Source organism: Parasteatoda tepidariorum, chromosome 12, assembly GCF_982258835.1.
Source record: "Parasteatoda tepidariorum strain Cologne lab strain chromosome 12, Ptep-v5.0, whole genome shotgun sequence".
In the NCBI taxonomy this organism is placed as follows: Eukaryota; Metazoa; Arthropoda; class Arachnida; order Araneae; family Theridiidae; genus Parasteatoda; species Parasteatoda tepidariorum.
The window spans coordinates 55,694,238-55,715,529 of record NC_141766.1 but is presented as its reverse complement, the minus strand read 5'-3'; the positions used below and the strand labels follow the sequence as shown (position 1 = coordinate 55,715,529).

Here is a 21,292-nt window from a genome sequence, read left to right as displayed (position 1 = left end):
TCATATTTGGCTCTTTGGCTAATAAGTTTGCCGACCACTGGTCTAAGGTATACCGTGAGTATACATCGGTTCCGGTAAAACCACCACTACCAAAGACAGCTGCACGGGCAACAGCAAAATTTTAGGAGGCTAGTCCGCATTGTAACAGCGGATAGATGCACCACAATACAGAAGATTACTTGTGGATTAAAAGCTGGTGCACATAAGCAGCTGCACCATGGTCTCGCAGTGAACTAATCGCAAAGATACGGTACCCAGTAGAACACCGAAGTCAAGCATCACTGGTTGCACTCAGTGTGCGAAGGGTGACCACTTTGCTCAGGATGCGTAAGGACCGAGGGTGTGCGGTATTGGTCTTCGTTAAACTGTTATACTGTAAAGTGCTCGATTTCAAGCACAGGTCGACGGGGTACAAAAGCGGGGAAGCCATTTAGTGCCATATCTAGGGCATGGCAAGTGGGGCATTTTGCCATAGGTACAAATTTCGAAAAAGGGTGCTAAATTGACTATTTCTTTCATTTTATTGTTCTTTAACTAAATCATTATTAATACTATTATGAAAATTAAAATATTTTGCTTCTGTTTAGTTTTAGCCGTTAAGTGAATTAATTTCAATATTTTCTAACAAAAACAAATTTAAATTGACCATAAAGCAAACCCTCAAATGTTCTCCTCCAGATAAATCTCTTTCTTCTCTTCCAACACCCTATGCTAAAAATCAAGACTCAACATTTTTCGCTTAGTTTAGGCTGAACATTCCATGCATCTTCATCACCTATTACAAGAGAGGTCTTTTATTTAAAGTAACAGTGTCACTGGAGGGGGGGGGGGGCTGCGGCGTAACTAGCACTATAAATATTAAATACCAATTCACTAGTATGTAGGACATGTTAACTGGATTCTATCTTGAGGTACTTTTTAAAGGTGAAGCTTGACATCGTCGATAATTAAATTCCCCTCAATGGTGACCTGCGGAAGTGACATGAACTTGCCAATATCGATGGATAGTCCACATTAAACAGTTAATTTGGTTAAAATATGGTACTCAAAAAAACAAAAAAAAAAAGAAATCCCACGAGGTAAATGAAAGTCTTCCGAGCAATAAACAAAACAAAAAAAAAATGAACGAAATGATATAAATTAAAAATGAAGGGAAAAAATGAGCGAAATGTCGTAGATAAACAAAAGTGAAGAAAACATATAATGAGCAAAAATGATATAAGAAAAACAGCATAAATCAACTAGTGGTATTTGTTCATCGAATTCTCTCACTGATAAAATTCTGGAAGGGGAGTAATGTGACTTAACTACCACTATAAATATAAATTACCAATTCACTAGTATATAAGACATGTTAACTTGATTCTATCTTGAGGTACCTTTTGATAGATGAAGGTTGACATCTTCGATAATTAAATCCCCTTCAATTTCTGCAATTTAGTGAAAAGTTAAATCATAATACTGTCTGTGAACTTCAAATAGTGATTAAGTGCTTTATTGTTTACGTTGCGTGTATACTTTTTCTCATAAAATTTAATTGAAAGTAAATATAACTTATTAAAAAGGATGTATAACTACTTACCGTCTAATAAATATAAGACGGTGACTAAATAACTTTGTCATGAAATATGTATAAAGAAAATATTATACGATTACTTTTTAATTTAATAAAAGCCATACGCATATAATCTTTATAAAACAGATAAAAAAATTACCATTAAATGAAAAGTAAATAAATAACTTAGATGTCAACAACTTCTTTTAATTATTTCATGCTCATGACAACCAGATTTCAATCTTGAAAATTTAAGTAAGACATCGTGACATGTAATATACTCGTATCTGTCCAAGTAGAGGGAGGAGAGGGAAGGGCCAAAGACATCCCCAGATGGCGTATTCGTTTGTTTCAAAATTCCTAGTAATTTTATAAAGCGCTACCTATATGTATAACATTTAACTTTTTAGTCTGGTCACCGAGGCGGTTAAGTGGTGTTTTTAAAAGGAGATCGTATAGAGCAGAAAAAGGCAGTCGAAAGCATTTTCACGTACATTAAAAAATAGTAATTAAAATGATAGTTAGTTTTATTTTCGTTATTAGCGTATAATTCAAAACAAAACACAAAGGACATCTCATTTTAAGTTATATATGTGTATACAGTATTATGTTAACAAACTTGCTATGACATCACAAGCTTAACATTCTATGCGATGCCGACTATGTTGTTGGAGATAACGTTTAATAAGTCAATTTATTATAAAGTAAAATTTCAATGATTCTAAGTGCTTTAATTGTGGATTTTTTTTGTTATTTTTGAGTACATAATTTGTATTTCCTTGTATTAGATGTTACAAAATTTATTGAAATTTCTTGATATTTCTTAATTTTGGGCATTATTTACTAAATTTGAGGAAAGAAACAAGCCAGTGCTCAAAGATAAGGGACTGAACACGTATTTCAGTTTTCACTAAACGAATAATAATATGTGAAGGGAAAATAATAAATTATGTATGTGTTATCTTTCTATGCTGCTGTATATTTTCAGTATTAGGTGTCACACCACTTAAGCAAATAATATTACTCCAGTTTAATATGCATGCATTGTAATGTATTCTTTTACATTCGCAATTTTGTGTAATGGTGTTCTTAATTCTCTAAAAGTAGTCATATTTTTTTCCAACTGTGTATATAAACTTCATACATAAGTTTGTTTTTCAAGTAATGGGAATGTGTTTTTTATTTTGAAAGGTGCACTAATTTTTTGCAAAATTTCCGTATTGGTACCTGTTTGCGCCAATTACCTTTGCAAGGTTGCCAAAGGAATTTTTCACTTAATAAATAGAGATATGTAGTGGTTTATCTGAGCTTTGAATTCTACCAATTAAGTTGTTTCCTTTCTGTGATGTTGTTTTTAGTTTCTGGCATGCCACTGCCCGGGTATAGCCAAAATTTGAAGATTTTTTGGCGCAGGTACAATACGGGAACTTTTAAAAAAAATTTTCTTACAAAGGATTATGAATGGTTGCAGTGAAATTAAAGTTCTAATGAGTGCAATAATCTGAGATACACTTATGTTTCAAAGTAAGCAATATTTAAAATTACTCTTAAATTTTCTATAAAAATATACCATTAAAAATATATAGTTTAAAAATTTTATTGGCTTTTCTAAGGTAGAACCCAGGTTTTACATGTCCTGGGTCAAAATTCCACGTTTTTACAGTTCAAAAGTAATTTTTATATTTTGTAAATTAGATGATTTCCGTATCAATACCTGTAACAAAAATATTGCCAAGTTTTAGTGGTGACACGCAAAAAATTAAAAAATCATTAAAGAAGATCAGCTTGAAAAAAAAAAAAATAACTTGTAGCTACCTCTGGACAAACCACAAAACTTGTGGGTTTTTTTGTATGATTTTCTCAAGTTAAAAAAAAAAAATCCTTTGGCACCTTGGCGAAGGTAGTTGGTCTGAATAGGTACCAATACCAAAAACCTAATTGATTTGTAAAAGCCTTTTTTAACTGGTAATTTACCTTTTGATTCTCAAAATATCAATTTTTAAAAACCTACTAAATTTATAATTTCCTATAGTTTTTTAGTGCGTATTTTTGCTGATAATGTAATATTGATTGGCTGATAATCTTACTTATTTGAGTTGTTATAAGCTAAATAAAGAGAAAAATTTTTGGAATATTTCAAATATCTTTAAAGAAAAATCTCTGCAATTTTTTTTATCAAACATATGAAAATATTGTACTTTCAGAAACTAATTTGTACCCAGCTCTGGGAGAATTGCTCTTGTCTTCACACCTCCCCTTGAGTACAGCCCTGGGCTTATCTTGAAAATGTTATCTTTAAAATGTTTATCCAATTTTTCTATTTTTAGTTGACTGAATGTAAACAATAACAAGCTTCTTGAAATCGAAGGAAATTTAGAAAACTTCTGGTGTATCCCTCTACTTATGTTATGCTTACGAGGCGATGTATGTATAGGCTTAATATTCTAGGAAGTTTTAGTATTCTGATTCGTGTTTAAATTTACGCATAATTTTGTCATTCGTAAGAGTTTCTATAATTTATAAATTATAACTGGTTATGAGCCTAAAACAAATTTAATGAAATTAATATCACTGCATAAAAGTGTAAGGTTAGCCATGTTTTGAGTGTTATCCCTTATTTTGTATATTTGTGTAAAATAGCGCCGTTTATTTTTTGGGTAGCATCATAGCAAGCTTGCGGACTCTTCTGAATTCAATTGTTGTTGTTTTTTATCGGAAGTTAGGTTGAAAGAACATGTTATATTAGGAACACTACAAGTATAATAGTATTGGACGGTGCACTTTTACAAGTTAAGGTGTAAAAATCAATCAAAAGTAGTAACCCGTAAAAGTCTTATGAAGAATTTTAACCCCTAGTACCATCTGTGCTTAGCTTTACACGGGCAACCATCCATTGCCTTAGATAATTTGTGTTCATAAGAATCAAATGGATAAAATGATTTTTTTCCTGTACTGTTTAAATAGTGTAATTTTATAATTTATTTACAAGGTACAATTTCTGAGATAAGAAATTTTTTCTGATTTTTTTAATAGAAAGTATTCTGAAGAAAGAATTGGATCCTATACCATCTTTATTTATTTAGTTATTGGAATAGTTTCCATTTTCAAGAATCAATCCAGCCTTTTTATTTAAAGTCCTGTTTTTGTAAAAAATCATTTTTTTAATTATGTGATTTTATAAAAAATCTCAAATGCCACTTGTCTGTTCTGTAATTTTTTTTTTTAAAGTACCTAGTTATGAGAATTTATGAAAAATCCACTCACAATTTTCTGAATCTAAAATAGATATAGATTTTGTTTTTGCTGTCAGATTTCTATTTTGTGCTTTTGATGTAATGTCTTGTTTTTATAAAAACCACAGAAACCATGGGTTTCAAGAATTAGTACTTATGAAATTATAAATTAATGATACCATCAACTCTGTTTAGTGTTTTATGTTACTGTTAGTCATTATTTTATTTGAAAAAAGTCTGATTTTAGGATAAATTATTTTGTGAAAGATCTATATTTAGAATAAAATAATTTTTTAAGTATCTTTTTTTATCATAAAACAATTTAAAAAAGGGTTAATTTTTATTGATTAAATAATATGTGAAGAGCTTTTTAATTGACCCAAATTTGATCTAAATTTGGCTTTTTAATTGTTATAACTACATTTTGTCTATACAATGAGCAAAAAAAAAAATATATCACCTGACTTTTTTAAGGATCAGATTTTAATGCTTAGTGCTAATCTTAATTACCTCAAATATGCTAATTGATTAGTACTAATTAAGTTACAGAATTCTCTGAATATGTGTACCTCTTTTTTGTCGACAGATTTGGATTTTTGGCACACAAAATATGCCATATTTTACTGTAGTATATTTATCTATTTATTATAGCATTTGGTTATCATAATAAATATGGTTTCAGTAGTTTGGTCAGCAGAACCATTAAGAATTTAGTCATCAAAATGTTAATCGAAAATGTTTTGCTCACAATTAAAAAATTCTTTTGTCCTAAGACTATGTAAAAAATAATTTTTTATAACTATTTTTTTATTTAATAATAGTCTAAATAAATTTAGAATTGTAAAGGGCACAAATTCTTATTTTCCTTTGAACTAAGTCATTTAAAATGGCAAAATATAAAAGTTAAACGAAGTTGATTAAATAGTTTTGTTACTTGGAAACTATTTAACCAATTTTATTAAAATTTTGCATTATATCATTTTAAATTACACAGTTTATAATAGTTTTTAAAATTTTTATACCTTACAATTCAAAAATATTTTTACCCTTATTAATTAAAATAACATATAATTACTATGATTTTTTTTAACGGAATTATCTTTAAATAAAAGAATTGTATAATTGTGTTAAATTTTTTTGATTTTCTTAAAAAAAGGCCTAAGATGCGGCAAAAAAATGCATAATGTGAAATTAACAATAAATTTAATATTAAAACGCATTTAATCCATCTCCTGCCTAAACTATTGGTATCATATTTTTCAGATTGCAGCTTCCCCCTATATTTTAACTGTCAAAAATCCAAATCTGTTGAAAAAAAGATATATTCATTCAGAAAAAGTAAATTTTTTTGTTTGATTCTATAACTTAATTGATAGAAGAACTAATTAATTAGCATATCTTAATGCCAACCTTTTGAATCATTAAGTTGATCAATTAGTATAGTGAGCAGTGCGCAAAATAAAAAGTGAACATTCTGAATAACTTTTGCTATAATGATCGGATTTTTATGAACTAGCCCCGCTGAATTTATAAGTGTTATAAGTGTTTGTAATATTTTCATGTGTAAGAATGTGGCCTGATTTTAAAATTAAAAATAAAATTTGTCATCAGTTACAATTATCAGAAATAAAATCAACCTAAAAAAGTCGAGGATTTTTTTTTTTTTTTTTTTGGTGTTTGTAGTGCCACTTTGTAATTAATACCTTTTTTCAAAAAGAATGCTATTTCAAATTTTTTATTTTCCTTTTTAGAAAGAATTTTGTCATTAGAGAAATATTATTTGTAAGATTTTAGCTCTGCTAGTAAATGTGTAAAGAAGATGAAGATATTGTGGGCATTCGGCAAATTTCAAGAGTAAGTGACATTTTTTTATTGTTCTTTTATAAATATAATTTCTTTATAATTCTTTTTTATCTTAAAAAGAATATTATTCCAAAATTCATAATCCTATATTTAATTTTGCATTTTAATCATTCAATGTATGTGTGATTGTCAGTATTATACTTTTCAAGTTTTCACCACTTATAGATTACAGTGGACTTATCTTACATGTTCAACCCATGTACATTCCCATATTCTATAAATATTTTTTTAGATACAGTAAAACCTGTATGACTAGATCGTTCGAAGGACTAAATTTAAGGGTTCACTTAGACAATGATCAGCATATAAAGGAATTGCTTTATACCAGTATGCTACATAATCATTATGATCAACTTAGACAGGTGATCAACATGCAGATGTGGTCAACTTAACAGGTTTTATTATATTCCATTTGAAATGTATTCTTGGATAAACTTGAATATTACCATAACAACACTGAGATTGTAATTTTAACATTAAATATTAATTATCAATACAGGGTACAGGGTCACAGCCATACGGAGCGGTCTTCCCTTTGAGTATTGCTGTATGGCTGTCCACAACCTGGTCTTGAAGTAGTACCTTCAGTCTTTCTGCAATATCGCTGATTGAAGATCCACATTCTTGCAACCCTATTACGCGACCACTTTCAAAGTCAGTGAGCTTTTGATAATGGCTTTTTCATTTTCTTAAAGGCATTCTTGACTAACAACAACTCACTATGTCAAAATTTAATGAAAAGTAATGCTCAGAAACTGTAGAGCACATATTCAAAGCAACCCTGATTTGCATGTTCACAGTGGTGATACTTGCACCAAGAATGAAATTTGAATAGACATCTTTTAGTTGTATAAGCAAGCCTATCTAGTGCAACTTCTTGGTATTATGATTTTTTTATGTCAGTCTAAATGTATGTGAGATAATTCTTTGGAATTTGCTGTTAAAATTTTGTTAATTAAATAATTCTACATTTTTTATAAAGAATTTCGACTGGGTCCTCAGTTGCCCTCGAGCATTTATCCCTGTTTTCCTTTCTTTGAGCACTGCTTTGCTCTTGTATATATAAAAGAACATCTTCTCTAGTAAAATTTATTTATTTGTTTAGCATAGTAAGACCTATGTTGACCACCTCTAAGAAAAAATTAAAAGTACGTTTAGACAAGTTGTCAACTTATAAGGAGAAATTTCATTGTTTTATGTCTGTATGCTACTTGATCATTAAGATCAATTTAGATAAGTTGTCAACAGGTTTCATTGTAACTGTAAATTAAAAGCTGTACTATGCATTAGTAGTGCTTTCAGTTCAATGGCTGCATTGGCTCAGTTGTTAAGGCACTGAACTGTCTTTGTGAAGAACTATGGTTCGATTGTCAGTGTCGGCTTGAAGTCCACCAACTTCAGATCAATGGATACCAGCTTGTCTGGGAATTAAAGGCAGCATGTGCACAGAGTGCTGACCACATGGTTAATATCATACCATTGGTCACAAAATTGTTGAGCTTAACCTCCATGACCCCCATGGCTCATTACGGGCTGTTACTATGCATTAGAATTTACCTTTAAACATATTTTGCTTGAAAGTAATTTTTTTTATAATTTAACTTTATGAACTGTATTTAAAAATATATTTATGAACTATTTTATTTTCTATGATAGTAAACTAAATAATGTCAAACTGTGTGCCAATATTTTGCTACTCCTTCATTGCTGCCAACTTGTGTGTGTTCGTATTATAATTGCTGCCAACTTCATAAAGTATTTGTATTATAATACTTGAGGTGTTAAAAACTTTTTAATAATGAAGCTATTTTGCCAACATTTAAAACAGGATTTGCATGTTTTAAATTGTGATTTGAATCAATTTTGATTTTTTTTAAAAAAAGAACATTGATTTAAATAAATATTGATGAGACATTGGTGAAAAATGAGCATTGATGAAAAAAAAATCATGAAGTTGAAAATAATTTTATATTATTTATTATTATATTCTTTAGTCTGCGATGTTTTTTAAAGTCGGACTTCATTGAAAATGAATCTTTTATCCAAAGAAATAATGAAAAAGGCTGTATGTAAATTATTATACAGTATAGAACCCGCTATCCGGAAATCAGAAAACCGGAAAACCAAGAAACAGAAACGAAATTCGATAAATTTTCCCGCCATTTAAAAAAAAAAAAATTTTTTTTTCCTCATAAGATTTTAAGATTTTTCTTTCTTTTTTGAAAGATGTTTACCTTACCATCATTTTGGAAATAATCATTAGTGTATTTATTACAACATCGCTTTTTCTTCTTTTTAAGATTATTTCCAAATATTTTTTTTTCCAGTTGGTTTTAACAATAAAAAAACGGCTTTTTGTAGCGATTCAGAAAACCCAAAAAATCATTTATCCGGAATAGCGATGGTCCCGATCGTTCCGGATAATCGGTTCCCTACTGTATTTCATAATACAGTGTAAAGTCGCGTATCCGGAATCAGTGGGACTTCCAAAAGTCCGTATAATAGATTTTTTCGTATAATTGACCCCCAAGGTAAACAAAGCTTAAAATGATTTAATAAACGATCTGAATCTAAGAAGCAAAAAATAAATAAACATTATTTTTAAGGGGAATAATGTTTTAGCATTAGAATATCTAATCAATCAAATATAAAATATTAGAAAAAAAATATTATTACTGAAAATATGGAAAACGAAAAAAATTTAACGGTTACGAAAATATTAATCCGCCATTTTGAACTAGAACGATTCAAGCAGGAAGGGGAAATTCATGTCATTCTGGAACAAAGCTTAAAATGATCTAAATCTAAGAAACAAAAAATAAATAAACATTATTTTTAAAGGCAATAATGTTTTAATATTAGAATATCTAATCAATAAAATATGAAATATTTAAAAAAAAAATATTGCTTAAAATATAGAAAACGAAAAAATATTGACATATGAAAATAATAATCCGCCATTTTTAACTAGAATGATTCAAGCAAGAAAGGGAAATTCCCGTCATTCATTAAGGTGGGTAGGTGGAGGAGAAAAATTCATTTCCTCCTTATTTGTGAAAGAAAATAAGTCTAAAGAGGAGATCATTTAAGTTGAGGGTGGGGAAGTAACAAATTATTGTTTTCTCTCCAATCATTGGCTATCAATCAAGCATAAAGGCGGGGCATGCCGATCAGATTCTCTTTATTTTTTCTTCTATGACTGAAAGAATCTGCTAAAGAAAGAACGTTACCCCCTTTCCCCCCCGCCTCCTAAATATTACATGGTATGGGGAAGAACGAATGTTTTGTTTCTCAAGGACGTGTATCCTTTTAGACCTATTCAAATTTTCCATTTTGACTCCCCCTCCACCTTAACGCTTACCCCGTTTACCCTTTTCCACAGTATTTCTTCTTTCAATAAAAAGGTTCCAGGAAATGCCTCTTTTACTAGCCACCTGCATGGGAAAGGAAGGGGGGGGGGCTCAGTTGCGGTCTTTTGAAAACAAATCTCCCTCTTTTTCCTACATTCCATGGGAGGAGCGTCAGTCAATGATCTTGGTAGATCTTCACTTCCCCTTTCTGGTGATTTATGGGTTCGATGCATAAATCAGAGGTTCAGTGCAATCTAGAAAAAGAGAAAATGTGTCAAAAGACTTTTTTTTTTAAGGAAAGGGGATGATGGAGAGATGTTTATTTTGATTGTTAAAAAGTGTCCGGGAAATCGACCCTTCCGGGAAAGGGACGTCCGGATATGGGACGTTACACTGTAGTCTAATAAATAAAAAAAGAGTGGCATGAAAATACTGTTTCAGTCATAATTTTCTATTAGTTATGTGTAAAAAGATTTAGTGATAATTATACTCATTTAGTTTTATATTTATTTAAATACAAGTGCTTTTAACACTTATTAAATCTATAGTTAATGTATATCAATAATGAAGAAAGATTTGTTCTACTCAGAGAAACTTAGAATATTTTTTTTCCTTTAATGTATTCAGATCTAAACTAATTTACTCTTCGTTGGATATCTAACTAACAAATTGCTTCCTCGTCTTGGGATGTATAGCTTGAGCAAAATTAACCATGATTTATTTATTCAGTAATTAGTTTGTAATAATTGAATGATCATTGTAAATATTTTAATTAGAAATATTAGCAATTTCAGCTTTACTACTGTTTTAAAATAGTATTAATGCATTTTTTTGTAAAATGATTTGGCTGGTAAATATAAAAAAATCTGATTTTATTATTAAAAAATCTGGTTTAAATCAAAAAATCGAATTTAAATAAAATCAGATTTTTTTTTTTAAAGAAAAATATGTTTTTTGCCAACTGTGATTTAAAGCAATAGTATGAAACTAATGTATCCCTTATTTATATGTTTAAATTATTGACTTGTAGAATAAAGTAGATTAAAAAAAATTATGATTTAACTTTAGAAATTAAGATTTATACATTAAAATATACATGTTACCAGAAAGTAAAAATTTTCTCAATGACAAGTTGGCACCTATGCTCCATCATTTAATTATTTTAGTTGTTACTGATTTATGGTATAATTATTTTTTTTAAGAAATTAGTACATGAAATGTTCTGTTACAAAGTATGATATCTTTTCAGTGTAAGTTCAATTGTAAGCTGATGGAAGAGCAAGATACTTATGCGGCACCTGTTACATTTCACCAATATCATGGCCGAAATATAATACTCTCTGAAAACAATACAGTTGCATATCGCAAGTCAGGCTATGCATATGGGATTACGTTTTCAAGAGAACCTCTTCAACCAGGTGAAATATTTTTATTAGAAATTGAAGAATTTGAGCATGGTTGGATAGGAAATTTAAGATGTGGTCTAACTCAGGAAAATCCTTCTTCAAATTTTGAACTGCCTCAGTATGCATTGCCAGGTTTAGTTGAAGGTGGACAAAGTTGGATATTGCCTATTAGTTCAACAGACATGAGTCTATTTGATCACACTTACATCAATAATTTATACCCAGCTGTTTATGGTGAGTATGACTTTTTCCAGGATGAAAATGAAGATTTTGACATCCTTTTAAACTGAATTGGAAGATGTAAAAACAGGTTTGAATGTTATGTTCCATTGAGAAATAATAGTAAATTTCCTGTTTTTAAATTTTCCTATTTTAATAAAAGAGAAAATATTCTTTACATGTAGCTTTAAATATCTTAATTTCTTATCCTTGTTCGATTTAATGTTGATTTTTAATGTACAGTGCTCAAAGAGTAAATGGACAACGCTGAAAAACTTTTGATCTAATGATTGGATCTTTCTGTTTAGGAATCAATCTTAATGGTTTAAAGGGGTGACTTTAAATATGCTAATTAATCAGTGCAGACAATATTTTAAGTTATGAAATCAGACACAAAAGCATACTTTCTTTGAATAAACATACCTTTTTTCAATAGCCACAATCTGGGAAATATGGTCCCAATAGTTTGTTTTGGAGAGCGGTCAAAAGTATGGACCCCATAATGTTAATTTTACATTTTACGTATTTCATCACATCTCAAACATATCTTGAGTGAATTGAAAAATTTTTGAACACAATTAAAAAAAATTTTTATCCATACAAAATATAACTTTTAGTAACATTTATAATTTTTTTATTATTTTATTTAATAATGGTCAAAAAATTTCAATTGTAAGGTATACATATTTTTACATCATTTTAATGATTGCCCTTTAAATGGCAAAATACAAAGTTAAGTGAAATCAATCGAATTCTTCCTGAAAAATCAAATTTTAAAAATACGATTTTTAAAAAATGTGATTCCTTTGGAACTATTTGACCGATTTTGCACATTTTTTTTCCCATTTAAAATTGCATTCCTTTAAATGGTGTAGAAATTTGTATCTTTAATATATGTATCAATACTCCCCTATACATGACACCATAAAATTATTATATAGTTTAATAATTTTTATATCTTTATCTCAAATTTCTTATTACTAACTGAAAATATTTAAAAAGTTTCATGCATGTTCGTAAAAGAAATATTAAGCTGTGTAGCAAATTTTAATTTCTAATTGTTCCACATATAAAGTAAAATTACCCAATTAAACATTAATAGTATATTCTTCAATCATTATTCACGTTCCACATTTAGCAGGAAATGTAAAATCATCAACTTATATTTTTCATAAGTCTAATATAAAATACTAAGACTATAAAATTCGAATGAATTAGTAAAACAATCCTTTTTTAAAAATAATTTCATACTTCTATGTCATCAGTTAGTTCCTTAACCCTGATCATCAATTTTATCAATCTACAAATTGTTCCAAATTTTTGTACATAATTATTATGCAGACATCAGAATGAAATATAATTTGTTCAATTAGTATTGTACAATAAATAGAGCCAAAAAATATTTTTTTAGTGAAGAAGAATTAAGGCCACTTAAAGGGGTTAAACCATAGTTTCTCATGATTTTTTTTCTTTTTCTGCCTACTTTGCAAGACAAACATTTTCCGATGCCTTCTTTCCCATCAAAAAGAGTCTTACTTGTTTAGTTTGTTTGATATTTTTTGATGTCCTATATTTCTACATAGCTTTTTATTAAAAATGTATTGCCAAAAATGTTTATCTTTGATATTGTTATTTTTATATCAATTGTTATAAAAATCAGTACTTAGGTTCAAAATAATAAAAAAATTCACTTGTTCAAAATTTTACTGCATGTTAGCAAATTCAAGAATTTTGTAGTGATTCTGCCTCCAATAATCAGTATCAAATAGGCTAGAAAAAATTTATTTTACAGCTACGATATTCTTTAAACTTATCTTAGTGCACTATTGGAAATTTTTTTGTATTGTTCAACGGTACAGTGTTAAGATTTTTGACATTTATTTTTTATGCTATGTATAAGGTCAAGGACAGACACTGGAAGATATACGCAGTGTAATTTAATTTCTCTCTAAAATACCATGAAAGTAAATTGAAATAAAAGGCTTTTTACGTTCTAAATGGACATACATCTTTCAACCCTAATTGCAGAAGGATCTCCACAAGCCACATTTGTTATAGCCAAGGCTTGTGCCACTTTGAAGGTCAAAAACCCATTAAATTTGTGACCATGAATGTTTGCTATATGGTTGTATACCATTAGTGTGGACCTAATTTATCCACACAGAATACTTGGTGGTTCGCTTTCTAAAAAGTGAAAAAATTTTATTTTGAAAAAGGTGTCAATCTAGATAGAAATTAGGTCTGTTTAAGAACTTTTTTCTAAAATCTGAACCTCAAAAAAAGGACACTTTACTAAATTCTGAGCAGTTGACAAAGTTCTAAACTTCATTACAATTCTTTTATGGAATGATTTTTCTTTAGTTTATGGTTAACATTTTATTTTGTTTGCATTCTTATTTCTCTAAAATTTTCTGACAACAAGTAATAAGTTTATTACAAGCAATAATTTGATAAAAAAAAATTCTAAATGAATTATGTATTTCAAAATTTGACAATATATTCTCAGTTGTTATTAAACTTATTTTTCTTTATTAACCAAAATTTTGTCTGTAATCTATAGTTTTATGTAATCAACTTTAAAAAGGAATAATTTGCATCATAATATGGTTGTAAATGGTGGTATATGGTATATAAATTTGGCATTTAATTAAATTTGGTATTATTTGTATATTATGATCTAATAATAGTACCCCATTATTTTTTTTATGCTGTACCAGTTGAAGATCGTAAAAATTCTCTTTCAAAGTATATATATCCTGACTATTATCTATAGTTTCAGTCTGCAAGTGCCTTCTACTTTATATGGTATTCTTGTAGATAAGTCTTGCTCTAATTGTGGGAAAAGAATTTTTTCCGTAAAAATATTGAAATAGAGTCAATGCTCAGTGTAATGACATTTGCCATTGAAACTAAAATGGATGTTATATAAGTAGTATATAAAAATTAAGCAAAGACTCAACTCAAATCTTGTAAAGCTTAATGCATAAAACTTTATTTACACAAAAAAAATTCTTTAATAATATTTTAAAAATTTAAAGAATCTTGTTCTTTATTATAGATCTTTTATTCCCAATTTCAAAAATTTTAAGTAGACATTGTGTTTGTTGCTTATGCTTTTTTTCAAAAACTTTTCAACAATAGGACGCAACTTTTTTTTCTCTACTGTTGCTCAAAAATCTGCTTCTGACATCATGAATTAAAGCAAATAGGACAAAAATATTCTTGTCATTTATTTCATATGTATTGTTATTAGCCATTAAAAGCATAAAACTATCTTGCCTATCCTTAAAAAATTCCTAACTATGCAGTTTTTTAGAGCACTCGAGATAGTGATAATATAAAATGTTTCTATTAATGTTTTATGCTTTGTTTTCGAACATAACACTTGCATACATACTTGGAAAAGAAGTTTAATACCATCCTTTTTCTTTTTTGATTTACATCAAAATTTTTTGTCTTTCTTTATTGCATATTTCTATGCTTATTATTTCTGTGCTTTGATTGCAATAATATATTAATTTTCAGAGTAACTGTTTTTTAATAATTTTTCAGAAAGTAACAATTATATTCACACTAGAAAAGGGAGTTTCCCATCAAGTATTTTGCTGCCTTCTCGCCATAAATCTTTAAATTTAGGAGCATCTGATGGAGAAGAATCTGTCAATAGCATGTCCTCAATATTTTCAGAAGAAAGTTCTGATGATAGTGATGATACTGGGTATGTGCATTATGAAACTATAACTTATCAACAAAAGTACCTGAGAAGAATTGACAATTTTTTTTATATATAGTTTTTGTATACAGGAAGTATTGTAATCACTGCTATTAATATGAATTTCTAGAAGTTTTGTAGAAATGAAGTAAAGGAACTGAACAAAGCGCAAAATAAAAATGTTATAACACTTTAATAACGTTTGATCTAATGATCAGAGTAAGATGAAAAAATAATAAATAAACTATCCGCGCACCCAATTCTAAACTAGCTGCAAAATTATAATAATCTTTGGTAATTAATAATTATAAGTAGGTTACAAAACTGGCTCTTTCTTTGTTTTTTATCCTTAGAATTTGTTTGTAAACTATTTTTAATGAATTACAGAAATATGAATCACATTGTTTGATTTTGAAATTGCTCAAATATTAATTGTGAAATTGGGTTTTAAAAATGCATGAATACAAATTGTAATATGGATGATGTTTTCTATATAAATGTAAACAATAACAATCTCGAACTCAATACCTGCTCCAATTCCGGTTAGAAAGTTTGCATCTGCTTACTATAGCTTATTCTGTGAGGCGATATTTTCAAACGGTTAATTTTGTTTTCAATAAAAGAAGTAAATTAGATAATTTCTGAGCTCAAATCTGCCGTATTTCACAAGATATTAATGTTATTAAGTAATTCTAGTGAGTTAGAAGTGAAAATTTGTTTTAGCATTCCCCCTAAAATTCATAAAATTCCTAAAACTATGTGCAAACCCTAAAATTCCTAAAAATCTGATAAAATTTTGTTGGTGTTCCTAAAAAATTAGAGTTATAGGCTAATTATAAATAAAAAAGCAATAATCTAAAATATAAGAATTTAACTACATTAATTAAAACTGTTTTAATTTTGCCACATGGGAATTCTGATCCTGAGAGAGGTTTTTCGATAAATAAAGCAATGCTTAATGTGAGTCACCATGAGAATACTATCATGTCTCTTAGACTAATCAAAGATACCATTCGAAATTCTGGAGGAGTGTTGGAAGATCACCACAACACTATTGAGGGCAGTAAAAGAAACACACAAATCATATCAAGAATATATTAGAAAAATGATCATGATTAATTTGTTTTTCTCTAACTTCTAATATAAATTGCTTATTTGAAATCTAATAATATCACACAATAGTTTTTCGTAATAAAGTAAGGTAAAGGGTAATAATAAAGTTTTGATTAAGAAGGTAAAAATTAAATAAAAATCCAAGTTGGTGTTAATTTATTTTTTCTCTTGATTTATTCTCACTTTTGCCTGTTCCTGAATTATGCACTTAATTTCTGATAGGTAATATGTAAAGTTGAAATTTCATTTTTACACTTTAGAGATTTCATTCTTGACTTAATTTCAGAGCTTTATTTTATGGCTTCAATTGTTTATGATATGTGTGAATGAATTGTAATAATCTTCTGTTATGTAATAAACTACCGTGTGATCTGTTTTTATCCTAGCAAAATCATATATTACCCCTAAAATTTACCTAAAATTTTTTGAAAAAAGTTCCTAAAATTACCCTAAAACTTTAAAAAACTTTGCTGCTACCCCTGTTTTAGTTATTTATAGATATATTGTTAAAAAAGGTGACATGGTTGCTAGATTTTGAATAAATCACTTTTTTGGCTGTCCTGATTTGGCCTCTTTCCATTTGTTCTTTACTGTTTGTTCTTGTTACAAGCTGTGCACCATCTGACGTTAGTGCTAGCACCTTTAGCATTGTAAACACAAGTATTGTTAGCATTGTAAACGCAAGTAATAAGTAATCAAATACCACGTTTTGCAAGAATCTCAAAACACAATGATCACGTTGTGAGCTAAATGACTTAAAAATACACAGAAACAGTAGCCCGGAAGTATAGGCGATATGGAGCTTGCAGCCTTACCTAGTGTAGAAAACACATCCATAGGATTTTTAAATTGTGTGTATAAGATGATGGTGACTCAGTTAAGAAGCTGACTTATGGAAAAAGTACTGGTAAATCAAAAAAGAGAAGACTAAACACCAGATGGATTGATTCTGTGGAGAAAAAAATCTTAAAATCATAGTCATCAATAGATGGTGAAACCTAGTGTCTGATTGAGCTAAATTGTTACAATTTGTTGAGATGGCTCTTTTCTATCATACTGATCTAAGCTATCATTTTGATGGATGAAGAATACTAATCCCTATGTGTGATTTTTCAGTTTTGTGAATACAGATTGTAACATTTGATTTTCAAATCACTGGAATTTGAACATGGTTCACCATGCACAGTGGTGAACCATTTTAAAAAAGATCCGCAAAATTTAAGAATTTCCATGGGTCTATGTTATCTAATTCTGCAAATGATCAGACTACTGAAATCAGTATGCTGATCAGAATCAGCATGCTGAAAATCCATCTTGATTTGAGATTTAACCTTAAATATGCTAATTATTTTATGCATCTGTGCATAAATTAATTACTATGCACAATTTAATGCGCATAAATGGATTTGGATTCTTGATCTTCAAAATATGGACTTCTGCAGAAATCATAAGACCTTAAACGACAGTGGGTATTGGTTGCTATCTTGGTTAGTAACAGCAAAGATTTCAAGAAAGTCAATGTTTCCTTTAAACATTGAGACTTGGCATCATTGATTAATTGCATCATGAATAAATTTATCAACTGGTAAGAGATGAGTGCTTGAGAGATTGTTCAGTTGTGACTCACTTTACTCATAAGCTTAGTGTTACCACTCCCAATGAATGAAAAATGTCATATTTTTTATGACATCTCCTAGAACTTTAATACCGTTGTAGATTCAGCTGATCAGGCATGATTGTCAATCTTATTTCATGATTCAGACCTGAAAACTAGAATGTAACTCACGATCAATACAGTGCAAATTTTAATACTATTTAATTTTCATATTATTCACTCATAAAATTTTTTATTGCAATTAGTGATAAAAGATTTAAATTTATGAAGTTTCTCGCACAACTTTCTTCAAGAATAAATTTGAATTTTTGAAAATTTTTCAGTAACCACAGCCTTAACACTTAAGAACAAGTATACTCAAAGGTATTTTTTAACTCTAATGCTAGCATAAATCATGCATTGAAATTCAAAATACTCCTAAGAAATCAGTCAGACGAATTTTCACTCCTGAAATTAACAGGATTTTTTTCATCATCTGAAAACATCTATGACTTAGCAGTAAAACTGTTAGAAATATTAACTCTTAATATCAGAGCCAGGACCTGAATTTAAAGAGTAAAATGTAAATGTTGTTTGAGATTTCAAATTTGATAATGCTGTAAAATTATGTCAAGTGAGAAAAAAAAATGTAGAAATTTTAAATGAATATATTTTATTTGCTTGTTTTATTTTATTTTTCTTTATACAAAATTTATCTAATGTACTAAATATAAAAAATCAAAATTGTTCACAATTCCAGTTTCGCAATCTTATATTTCATCCATAAGAGCTTAGTTTCTTTTTAATTATTTTTTTTAATGAAATTGAGTAACTGTTATAAAGAATATATTGACATCAGGTTATATGTTGAACACAATTAAAAATTATTAATTTCTGTTTTAGAAAATACATGTATCCAGCAGATGTTGGAAGTCGTATTGGTGTAACATATGTGATACGAAATAACTTTGCTGAGATGTACATGTTGTTAAATGGAGATGTTTTTGGGCCATGTGCTACTGGTATACCTTACAGACGAGGTCCTTTATATGCTGTCATTGACCTTTATGGTACCACTAAACAAGTTCGCATAATTCAGACAGTTGGTAGTAAGTATATTTTTTTAATCATTTAATTGTATGTAAATATTTAAAACATCCCAACTAGATTCATTAGCAAATAGCTCTGATCAGCAAAATGTTACTTTTTGTGTGTTAAATGAATTCGAATAGCTGTTTGTTATGGAACATTTTGCTCTAATTTTCAACTATTGTACGGAACCTTTTATCAAGTATCCAAAAAACCATGAAAATTTTGTTGGGTTTTCCTACAATTTTGAACTAGAATGATTGAGGCGAAATGTGGAAATTCCTGTCATCCTTGAAGTTGAGTAGAGGGACAGGAATGGGTTTTTGATTTACGAGGGGGAAATGCATTACACATGCTCATTAATGAACAAAATGTGAAAATGTAATAAAAAAATACAATGCTCTATTTCACTATGTAAATATAATTAAGCAAAAAAAAAGTGAAGTGGAATCACAAATTTTTATTTGGAATATGTAATTGGGTAAAATAGATCTATTTTTTAATCAATAATTTAGGAATATAGTTTGCTGTTCAATATAAAACCTTTTATCCAGTTTCCAGACACCCGGGAAAAACTTTGCTCTGTTTTCCTTCCATTTTTGAACTAGAACTGCTGAGTCACCCTTGAAGTAGAGGTGATTCTTGTTCTCCTCGTTTAATCAAATATAAAGGAGTGGAAGACTCAGATAAAATGAAATGAACCCAAAATATAAATGAAAAAGCTTTCTGTAACCAAATTATTGGCTGTTGTAAATAGTTTCAGCCCCTTCATTGCCACCCAATTCTGACAAAATTTTTCCAAAAACCACTAAATTTATTAAAAGTTTTAATTCCTATAATATTTAATCTTTAAAAAAAACCTTAACTCTAGAATAGACATGCTTAATCAAATCCACGTTTTAACAAGATGCGCCAAAAGTTTATTATTTAAAATCGTGCAATGTGACCTAAAATGGATAATATATAATATATGTAGGAGCAAGTTCGCAAACAGAATGCTGACAAACAGCTCTCTCTGCCCTACAGAAAAACCAACAGCTGCCTGTCTAACTCTTGATTCTTGGAAGCGAAATGGAATGATGTAGTTGTGGGGAAAGGGGGACTGTGCAAAGCAGAGAAAGATATTTTCCTCAAATCAGTCGCTGCGAGATTGATTGTGGGGTAGAATAGAAGAATTTTGACCATTTCTTTTTGTTTTATTTATGTTTGTTATTTTTTTATTTCTAAAACGAAATCAGCATCTCTTAAACAACATCAGATGAAATTAATGATTTCATTTTTCTCTCCGACTTTCGAGGAGGAAATATCAGCAAAAGGGTGGTAAGGAAATTGCAAGAAAAATATATCTCTATGCTTTACGACATAAATATAATAAAGTAAGAAGAGTGAAGTGAAAATACAACTTTTTTAATTGAAATACTAAAACGGCTAAATAGAACTTTTTTTATTCAATATTAAAGTAGAAGTATAGTTGAGCTGTATTAAAAAATTTTTTAGCGATCCAGAAAACCGGGGAATTCAGACATCCAGGATAGCAATGGTCCCCAACATTCCAAATAATTGGTTCTCTTTTGTGTTTTCTACTCTATTTTGTTTGAAGAATATTCTTTTTTAGTATCCAGCAATAGTCTTATTCAAGGATGCATAGTTTTCATTTTTTTAGATAATAATTTTCTAATGTTGAAATATTTTATTGAAATTACTCGCCATGCCCATTGCTTTTCATGGGAAAAGTCCAAATGTGAATTCAGATAATGTATTCTCAGGGACACGATACATCCCGGAGCTTCATAATTTTAAAAGAGTTCTGTACCCAGTTCTCCATAGATCTCAGCTTTGCTATTGCCAAGAAATTCACTTATAATCTTCTTAAATGGTTTATATGCAGCGTTTTCAACATTATTCACTTTTGTGAAAGTCATTATCCTTTATAAGCCTCTTTACTTGCATACTAAAATATATGCGCTTCATTTTTACTCCACTCTTACTCAACCACTTTTATCTACTATCTTATCAAAATGTTGAATTAATTCCAGTTTAATATGCCTGGGAGTACGATATGCATGTTTAGATTTATGAGCAGTTGAGAAATTATATTTTGCAGGTATTGGATTTCTTTTAACTCATTATTTTCTTGACAACAGGATTTTTGCGATCT

The 21,292-nt window shown here is 29.0% G+C and overlaps 1 protein-coding gene across 7 annotated transcripts in view; it reads left to right on the top strand.

The window, feature by feature from the left end:
• The first annotated feature begins 1,853 nt into the window (after window positions 1-1,853).
• LOC107443373 (neuralized-like protein 2) overlaps window positions 1,854-21,292 on the top strand; it is a 28,677-nt gene continuing 9,238 nt past the window's right edge. Inside the window, exons 1-6 of one of the 7 annotated variants that reach the window (XM_016057224.5) lie at window positions 1,854-2,259; window positions 3,883-3,979; window positions 6,540-6,642; window positions 11,251-11,641; window positions 15,179-15,344; window positions 18,949-19,154. In XM_016057224.5, the coding sequence (XP_015912710.1) occupies window positions 6,595-6,642; window positions 11,251-11,641; window positions 15,179-15,344; window positions 18,949-19,154 (811 nt within the window). In that variant the 5' untranslated portion in view covers window positions 1,854-2,259; window positions 3,883-3,979; window positions 6,540-6,594. Of the gene's footprint in view, window positions 2,507-2,946; window positions 3,080-3,882; window positions 3,980-6,539; window positions 6,643-11,250; window positions 11,642-15,178; window positions 15,345-18,948; window positions 19,155-21,292 lie in introns of those variants that run through there. The other 6 variants (XM_071188339.2, XM_071188341.2, XM_071188337.2 and 3 more) reach the window with 6 other exon arrangements.